Source organism: Vicia villosa, linkage group LG2 (genome assembly GCF_029867415.1).
Source record: "Vicia villosa cultivar HV-30 ecotype Madison, WI linkage group LG2, Vvil1.0, whole genome shotgun sequence".
NCBI lineage: Eukaryota > Viridiplantae > Streptophyta > Magnoliopsida > Fabales > Fabaceae > Vicia > Vicia villosa.
The window spans coordinates 217,706,465-217,716,627 of NC_081181.1; the positions used below are offsets into that span (position 1 = coordinate 217,706,465).

The 10,163-nt window shown below is 35.2% G+C and overlaps 1 protein-coding gene across 2 annotated transcripts; it reads left to right on the forward strand.

The window, feature by feature from the left end:
* Positions 1 to 737: 737 nt before the first annotated feature.
* LOC131653916 (probable phospholipid-transporting ATPase 4) lies at positions 738 to 7,872 on the forward strand. Of its 2 annotated transcripts, none has more exons than XM_058924261.1 (11): positions 738 to 1,223; positions 1,656 to 3,607; positions 3,700 to 3,810; positions 4,063 to 4,339; positions 4,421 to 4,509; positions 4,623 to 4,710; positions 4,790 to 4,999; positions 5,374 to 5,499; positions 6,391 to 6,489; positions 6,658 to 6,849; positions 6,935 to 7,872. In XM_058924261.1, the coding sequence occupies exons 2-11, from the start codon at positions 1,788 to 1,790 to the stop codon at positions 7,592 to 7,594; spliced, it is 3,672 nt and encodes a 1,223-aa protein (XP_058780244.1). In that variant the 5' UTR covers positions 738 to 1,223; positions 1,656 to 1,787; the 3' UTR covers positions 7,595 to 7,872. The 2 variants fall into 2 exon arrangements, with proteins under 2 accessions (XP_058780244.1, XP_058780243.1); XM_058924260.1 differs by having other exon boundaries at positions 738 to 1,122.
* Positions 7,873 to 10,163: the final 2,291 nt, after the last annotated feature.

The following is a 10,163-nucleotide window of genomic DNA, read 5'->3' on the forward strand; positions in this document are numbered from 1 at the left end:
CTGCGATAACGAATTAAATTTGAATTTTATCTTTTAAAAAATGGAATGTTGCAGTTTCAAATTGTATTTTTGAATTTAATACAATCTTGTGTTCTTGAATCAATGTCCGTCTACAACTATCAACTAATTTAATTCAACCAGATTAAGATAACAAAATATAATTTATACTTTATAAATTAAATTAGAGTTTTAGTTCTTAATTTTATGTAATTCACAAAATTAATCTACTTAATCATTTAGTTTAACAAGACTGACATAACCAAATTTAATATATATTTTATAGATATATAATTTTATATAATTTACAAAATTAATCCCTTTATTTTAAATTCAAACAGTTTGAATCTTTATGAGATTTTTTACATAAAAAATTAATGAGTTACTATTCCAATAAATTTATGTATGATAATTTATTCTATTATTTTATAGTAATAAACTTTTTAAAAATAAATAAATAATTATTAATTTTAATTCAAAAATATAATAAAATTAAAACTATTTAAATTTTTGAAAATAAAAAGATCAATTTTGAAAATCTAATAAAATAAAACTAAAATTATAACTAAATCTGTTTTATATTACTTAAAAAGAGAACTAATAAAAAAGTTAGATATTTTTTTAAAAATGAAATATTTGAAACAACATTTTTGTTTTTATGCCAATTGGCATTGACCGGCGAAATGAAACTCTAATCCAGCTAGAAAAACCGTGTTACAATATTTTCCTTAAAAAAACACTAAGAACTTTCAAAACAAATGCACCTAACCTAACTAAACAAATACAACAAAGAATCACAAAATTTCTCCACGAAAAATCTGCAAAAAAATATTCTACTATTCAGTTACAATAGAAAAGAAGAAAAAAAAAAAGAAAGAACGAGTAGCGGAAATTTCTGGGAATTGCTTCGAACTCATGATGAAGGAAAGTGACACAGTTCACACTCGCGCTTAACTCCACGCGCCCCCTTTCTCTTTCACTCTCTCTCTCTCTCTCTACAGAATTTCTCTCTCTAGACTTTGTCTTCTTTCTGAATCTGCAAATCACATTTTCAAGCTTCTTCTATCGTCGTTTTCTATTTCTCGCCGTCCTTCACTTGCTCGACGCTACTCTCTTTCGTCTCAGGTTCCAATTTTTCTTCTATTTATCGTTTTTCTTCCTACTACATTCTCTTTGATAATCTCGCCTCTCAGAATTATCGCTGTCGTTTTCAGTTGAATTTCAAGGTTTCAGTCTTCGATTTTGAATCTGCATTTATGTTTGTTGAATTGATTTAGCTTATTGAAAATTGAAATTGAAATTGTGAACTGAAGGTTTTTGTTTCTTTATGCTGTTTTGAGTTCTTGATATGTGTGAGTTTGTTTTTTTTTTCTTCTCAATTTGATGATTTTTCAGTTGTGATTTCTGAAATGAAACACTGGATCAGAAGATCGATCTCTGTTTAGCTTTGATTTTCTCTTCATTTTCAGTTTTATATTTTTTTTTTTTTTTATGTTGAACTTTGAATTATTGTTCCTATAGCATGTTTTTCAGTTTTGGATTATGTTCAATCTGACATTTTACTGATTTTTTGTTAATTAGTATGCATTAAATGATATATGGTGTTTATGTACTGTCTGCAGTTAATGATTTCCGTTTGTGTTTTATGTTTTGGTCAGGTTTTAGAGAAAACAAGTTGGTGATTAAAGGGGCGTTTGATTTTTCCTAGAGGCAATATTTACGTTTCTTTTCTTGGTAGAAGGTTGTGTGAGCTGTAAACTAACTGTCTTGAGCTGATATCTGGAGCTAAGATGCCACGGGGGAGGAGGATTAGGGCTAGGCTCCGCCGGAGTAATTTTTATACATTTGGTTGTCTTCGGCCGACTACGGCGGAGGAGGTGCCTCATCCACTTCAAGGTCCTGGTTACTCGAGAACCGTGTATTGTAACCAGCCTCAAGTACATGAAAAGAAGGATCTATTTTACTGCAAGAATAATATATCGACGACTAAATACAATGCTATCATGTTTCTTCCTAAGGCACTGTTTGAACAGTTTCGAAGGGTTGCCAACATATACTTCCTTTTGGCTGCTTGCCTCTCGGCATCTCCAATGTCGCCTTTTACATCGGTGAGCATGATTGCTCCTTTGGCCTTTGTTGTGGGGCTTAGTATGGCAAAGGAAGCGTTGGAGGATTCACGTAGGTTCCTTCAAGATGTCAAGGTTAATCGCCGGAAAGCTAGTCTCCATAGAGGCAATGGAGTTTTTGGTCTTAGGTCATGGCAGAAAATTATGGTGGGAGATATTGTAAAAGTAGAAAAGGATCAGTTTTTTCCAGCTGACTTGCTTCTATTGTCTTCAAGTTATGAGGATGGGATATGCTATGTGGAGACTATGAATTTAGACGGAGAGACCAACTTGAAGGTGAAAAGATCTTTGGAGGCTACCTTGTCCCTTGATAATGATGGAGCTTTTAAGGATTTCTCCGGAACAATTCGTTGTGAAGACCCGAATCCCAATCTGTACACTTTTGTTGGGAATTTTGAATATGAACGCCAGGTTTATCCTCTTGATCCTGGTCATATTCTCCTCCGAGATTCAAAGCTTAGGAACACTGATTATGTCTATGGGGTGGTCATTTTCACTGGCCACGACAGCAAAGTCATGCAGAATTCTACAAAATCCCCTTCAAAAAGAAGCACAATAGAGAAAAAGATGGATTATATCATATACACTCTTTTCACTGTCCTTATATTGATATCCTTTATTAGTTCAATAGGATTTGTTGCTAAGACGAAGTACCAGACCACAGAGTGGTGGTATTTACGGCCTGACAATATTGAATATCAGTATGATCCTGCGAAAATTGGATTGGCTGGGATGAGCCATCTGATCACTGCACTTATTCTCTATGGATATTTGATACCCATCTCTCTTTATGTTTCAATTGAGATTGTGAAGGTATTACAGGCCACCTTCATTAACCAAGACCTTCAAATGTATGATGAAGAAACTGGGACTCCTGCTGAAGCACGAACATCAAATTTGAATGAAGAGTTGGGTCAGGTAGACACCATCCTCTCTGATAAAACGGGCACTTTAACCTGCAATCAGATGGACTTTTTGAAGTGCTCCATTGCTGGTACTTCCTATGGTGTACGTTCCAGTGAAGTTGAACTAGCTGCAGCAAAGCAGATGGCTTCTGATCTTGAGGAGGAAGATATGGATCTCTCTAATTTCCCCATGCATAAGAAGAGTAAAGTGCCGCGGGAAAATGTTAGAAGAGCTGAAGAAATTGAACTTGAGCCAGTTGTTACTTCTAAGGGTGGTGAGAATCGAAGGCCTACCATAAAGGGATTTGGTTTTGTTGACAGCCGCCTCATGAATGGAAATTGGTTGGAAGATCCCAATGCTCACGTCATTTCGTTATTTTTCCGGATACTGGCAGTTTGCCATACTGCCATTCCTGAGGTTAATGAGGAGAGTGACAGTTGTACTTATGAAGCTGAATCACCTGATGAAGGGGCTTTTCTTATAGCTGCTAGAGAGTTTGGTTTTGAATTTTATAGGAGAACCCAATCGAGTGTTGCTGTGCGCGAAATAATTTCTGCTTCAGGACATGTGGTTGAAAGGTGGGGTGGACATTCATGAACTGTTACTTTGACTTTCTTGGCTTTTTTATTGGCATGTTTGTTTATTTTTGTGTTTTGGTTGAATTATACAGAGAGTATAAAATATTGAATCTGCTGGATTTTAGTAGCAAAAGAAAGCGTATGTCAGTGATTGTACGTGATGAGGAGGGAAGCATTATTCTTTTATGCAAAGGAGCTGACAGGTTAGCCTAATAATGTGATTTCTTTCTATTCTGTCAGCTGAGTGTATGAGGTTAATGATCAAGTAAGACCTTGTGCTGGTTTCAACAGCAAAACTAAAATCCTCTTCAAACTTGTGGTGTTTATATTATACTTATAGTCTATATAATTACAGAAACTCTCTGCTTCCAAAGAAGAGCTTGCATTAATACAAAAGTTGTTATAGAGAGACTTTTGGCTTTCCTCTCTAAACTTATTATTTTCTGGTTGTGCAGTATCATATTTGATCGATTATCTAAGAATGGAAAGAAGTATTTGGAGGCTACTTCTAGACATTTGAATGAATATGGAGAAGTGGGTTTGAGAACACTAGCCCTGGCTTACAGAAATCTTGATGAACAAGAATATTCTGATTGGAACATCGAGTTTCAGAAAGCCAAGACAACTGTTGGGCCTGACAGAGAGGCAATGCTTGAGAGGCTATCAGATAGTATGGAAAGAGAGTTGATTCTTGTTGGGGCTACTGGTGTGGAAGACAAGCTGCAGAAAGGGGTAGGCTTTATCATTATTTATGGTCTATCTATAGTGCTGCTTTCCTATAATTTATCATGTTCAATGTTTTTTCTTTCTTAGGTGCCGCAATGCATTGATAAACTTGCTCAAGCCGGTCTAAAGATCTGGGTCTTGACTGGGGATAAGATGGAAACGGCAATCAATATTGGGTATGCCTACTGCAAATTATTTAACTTCATAATTCTATCTGCATTTTCAATTTTAAGCTTGAAGTTACTAAATTTAAATGAGTTTGATAATTGTTTGTTTTTCAACGGTGCAGGTATTCGTGTAGTTTGCTTCGACAAGGTATGAAGCAAATATGTATCTCTACTGCAAATTTAGATTCAGTAATCAATGATGGGAAAGAGGTATTCATTTCACTAAGATTGAGTAGAATTTTTTACTATTTAGATATGGATTTCATCTAATGTTAGGCATACCTCTCAGGTAATCAAAGGCAACATCCTGACTCAAATCACCAATGCCTCACAATTGATGAAGCTGGAGAAGGACCCACATGCTGCGCATGCATTAATTATTGACGGAAAAACTCTAACATATGCTTTAGAAGATGATATCAAACACCAGTTTTTGGCATTAGCTGTTGATTGTGCGTCTGTTATTTGCTGTCGTGTATCTCCCAAGCAAAAGGCCTTGGTAGGACCATTTTTCTTTGTATCATTCTGCTTTCTATTTAATAATTTTGTACTACATTTCATTAGTTGATCACTATAAACGATGTTTCTTATCTAAGCTGTCAAACTTGAGAGTCTAGGTAAACTCGTGTAGTCTCCGTAGATTCGATTTGTAAAAGTTTACCCCATATTGAAAAAACCTATATATGACATATAGATGAAGTAATTGTCATAAAATAGCAATAATTCAACATTTCAACTCGAGAGTTTAACGACCCTACTACTACTATTTACTTACACAATTATTGGAGTAACAATTGTACACTACTGCATTCATGGCTCTATGTTGATGTTACTGTTTGTTCGTGTTTTCATCCCTCAATATTTTGGCAACAGGTAACAAGGTTAGTGAAAGAAGGAACTGGGAAGACCACTTTAGCAATAGGTGATGGTGCAAATGATGTCGGCATGATTCAAGAAGCTGACATTGGTGTGGGAATCAGTGGGGTTGAAGGTATGCAGGTCAGTATCAAGCTCTTAAAACATAATTATGAAACACAACTGCAAATGGTGGGTTTTAACATCTATGTTTTCTAGTTGCAACTCCATATACTTACGTCATAGTTATAAAACAAACCAAATTTTGGTTTCATATTTTCCATAAGAATTTTTAAAAAAATGAATGGGGATAGTGACAGGGAAATCTATCATATTTACATGTTTGGATGCTGGAGCAGATTTCTTGTACGCCTTTTTGGTGATGTTCTTGTTATCGGTACTGACATTGTAATAGAGAAGTGCATTTGTTTTACTTTCATAGTATACCTTAATCTTTTTATAAAATGATAAAAGCAGAAAAGTTGAAGCTTCTCTTTTTTTATTGTTCTAAGTTCTGACTTCCTTATATTCTTTTACTGCATATAACTATATATGAAGCATCCGGTTTAAATTTAGCATTTACTTATTTCTGATTTAATATTGACAGCACTATTGTGCAACTTATCTGCTGTCCATTACGAGTGCTCTTTTTGGAGGCACTATTACATGAAGTCATGAATGTTAAAAGAAGACTGTTTATGTTATTAATTTTGACGGTGATTTATCATATGTTTAATGGAATATCTTCTAGCTTGTTCGGTCCGACTCATAGTTTTTGCCTTGAATGTGGGTTACTTCGAAATTGTCAGCTGATCATTGTTTAAATTTGCATGCTTCTGTTTATGTGAAATAGTGCAAATTTTAATAGACTAACTGGTTGATTGAAGTTCATGGTCACTTTATCAATCATGAAGAATGATTTAATTAACAACTTGTTAATTTTTATTATCATCTCTAAACTCAAGAAATCACATGTATTTTCCTATGTGGAAGCATGTCACATATGTGGAAGTTAAGCCGGCAAATTCTTTTCAGGCAGTGATGGCTAGTGACTTTTCCATTGCTCAATTTCGGTTTTTGGAGCGGCTTCTGGTAGTCCACGGACACTGGTGTTACAAGAGAATTGCACAAATGGTAATTGGTATATTCATCTTGAATCTTGATTGTTATTCTCAGATTTTGAATGTCTTCCATGTTTGTGCTGCCCATCCTGTGCAGGGACAGAAATGCATGTAACATTTTTTTGCATTCTGCATCTTTTATCCTATATTTCCCTTCTAATTTTTTTTTTTTGCATTCCAGATATGTTATTTCTTCTACAAAAATATAGCATTTGGCCTCACCATATTCTATTTTGAGGCCTTTGCGGGCTTCTCTGGTCAATCGGTTTATGATGACTGGTACATGATATTGTTTAACGTAGTCCTTACATCGTTGCCTGTAATTTCACTTGGAGTTTTTGAACAAGATGTTCCATCAGAAGTTTGCTTACAGGTTTGTTCTCTTGAAATACCTTAGGGGTTTCATATTTTCATCCATATTTAGATAACTCAACCTCTGACGCACTAGTTCTATGCAGTTTCCTGCACTATATCAGCAAGGACCCAAAAATTTGTTCTTTGACTGGTATAGAATACTGGGATGGATGGGGAATGGTCTGTACTCCTCGCTTGTCATCTTCTTCCTTGTTATCTTCATCTTCTATGACCAATCATTCCGCCTGAATGGCCAGACTGCAGACATGGCTACTGTTGGTACTGTAATGTTCACCAGCATCATCTGGGCTGTCAACTGCCAGATTGCCTTGACAATGAGCCATTTTACATGGATACAACACCTCTTTGTATGGGGAAGCATTGCCAGTTGGTATCTCTTTCTCTTTTTATATGGCTTGCTTCCTCCACAACATTCCCACTCCGCGTACCAAATATTAGTTGAAGTGCTTGCTCCTGCTCCTATTTATTGGACAGCAACCATTTTAGTAACAGTTGCGTGCAATCTTCCTTATCTTGCTCACATATCATTTCAAAGGTGTTTTAATCCCATGGATCATCACATTATCCAAGAAATCAAGTACTACAAGAAGGACATTGAAGATCAACACATGTGGACGAGGGAGCGGTCTAAAGCAAGACAAGAAACAAAGATTGGATTCTCTGCAAGAGTGGAAGCAAAGATCAGGCAGCTGAGAGGGAGGCTGCAGAAGAAGCAATCTTCCACGGGGGCGTCGCCATCATGACCGTTACAAAATGATTATTTAATAGGTTTCTATCTTTGTAGGGTTTGCGGGTTGTTTTTTTTTTGGGTTCTAGCCTCATTCAAATTCTTTTTTCATGCTTGTGTTGTTTGCTTTAGGGGTGCATTGAAGTCCCTTTCTTTAAGGAAAAAAAGCACGTGAGCCATTGTAACATATTTAAGTAGAAGAGCTCACCACATTAGTCATTTATGAACAATCAAAGTGTAATTTACATATATCAACAGATGGTTACAATTCAAGCAACATTGAAGAAACGAAAACAGGTATAGTGTAACTACTAACTACGAATTTGTGTTCTATGTTTTTGGAAGAGAAGTGAGAGGGAATGGATGGGTTAGTCTGTCATTTTCTGTTTAAGTATTTCTGTCATTTATGAGGGAATGGAAGGATTTTAATAAGTATTCTTTGTTCGTTTAGTGTTCGCTTGCATTTTCTGTTGTAAAATATGAACCACTAACACTAAATCAACAAGTATCTTGAAAACATTCATAGTCTTGATATGAACCACTAACACTAAATCAACAAGTATCTTGAAAACATTCATAGTCTTGAACACCTTTGCATGTTGATGAAGAGAAAAATACACACGAAATTTTGACGTACCTTAATCATGATAATCTGAAGCGTATTCTTCCTCTCGGCTCTAAATTTATTAAAGAAATTAATTGAAGAAAGCTTTTCTGACATCAACAACTTAAACCATAGTCAACAATAATCTTACATGACCTTACAGATGAAGATCACTGCACAATGAAACTCAATCTTGATTAGACTTTTAGCCCCACTCATAGTTGTCTTGACAAGAAGATCATATACTTTATTTGAGGAAAGGAATAAGCTGTCATTAGCCAAGTGAGACACCTCATTACCCGTTCTTCAATTTCATTCAAAGCAACCTTAAACCTACCTCATTGGTAGTGAAGATAAACACTCTCAATTTGCAACACCTCAATGGTATACTAACTCAAGTGCTACTCATCAATATGTAACTCAGAGTGCTGAGAATTTTTTAAAAAAGCATTTCTAATTTTCTATGACTAGAATAGATCAAATAATGCTTGGAAGTGGAAATTGCAATATGTAACTCAGAGTGCTGAGAATTTTTTAAAAAGCATTTCTAATTTTCTATGACTAGAATAGATCAAATAATGCTTGGAAGTGGAAATTGTTTACTCATTACTTTTGTTGGTTAACCAACTTTTCACTCTTCACTCAAATCAGACACCACTCTCACCTTACACAATCTATTGCTGGTTTCTAAAATCACCAAGAACTTAATCTCTCTGAGCCAGTTTGCTTAGGACAATATGATTTTCTTTGAATTTCATCCTAATGTTTAACCTCAGGTTACCTATGTGGGATCCAACCATTTTCATATGACCAACATACATTTGACAAAATGAAAGGTTTTATGTGATGACAAGTAGAAAGGTTTATGGTGTACATATGTTATGGGGGCATGTCTTGCAAAGAATACTTGTTATGGTGCATGCTTTGTAAAGAACACTTGTTATGGTGCATGCTTTGCAAAGAACACTTGTTATGGTGCATGTTTTGCTAAGAACACTTGGTGTTTTGCATGGAAGGTAAAATACAAGTGTTTAAATGCATGTAAGGTGGCTTGCTTCTCCTATAAATAGTACCATAAGCAAAGCATTCAAATCACAACACAAAAGAGAAGAACAAGAAGCAAGAGCGAAAGAGAGTCTTGCTCAAGAGAGAAAATTGTTCTTCATAGAAAGTTTCTTTGTGAGAGTGTTTCTTGTGAATTGAGAGATACATTGTAGTGAGTTCCACCTAAGAGTGAAGTTGTTATATTCCCATTATCATTATAGTGGAAGTTTAAGAGGCCTAAGGGTCCTGTGTTTTTTTCCTTTCTCATATTGAGAATGGTTTCCACGCTAAAATTTTCTTGTGTCTTTAAGCTCATATTTCACGTTTCCGCTAGTGTCTATTTTTGAGTTCACGGAGGAGGGAAATTATGGAGGTTATTTCCCAACAACTTCTAAAGTCCTACTGCAAGAATCACATGGAAAAAATGTACTCTAATTCTTTGATCAATTGCAACCTACAAATTCGGGTTCTAATAAGCACAAGTCACCTTATGTTCACATACACATTATCACTATACCTAGTACATCAAATTTGAATTTTAATGTAAATAAAGATGTCATTGGATTAAGATCTTTCTTATATACAATATGGCACAATAAATCGGATCATATTCATCATGACACACTCAAGTTATTCTCAACAGTTGTAACGTTCATGTCCTTTGTTAGAACATGCAATCATAAGATTGGTAAACAATAGAGGTTTGAGTATGTGGAGAAAGAGAGAGTGAGAGATAAGAGAGTTGGAGAGAGAGAGATAATTGAGGGTGAGAATTCTCTGCTTTCATTCATCATCCATTACAAGGTTACCACTAGGGTATATACACATCAATTGGGATACAAAAGCATCAAAGCAAAAATCAGAAAAAGAAAAATGTTGGACCTGTAATCGGTTACACAAGACTTGTTACCAGTTACAGTTGACAAATAACAGAAAA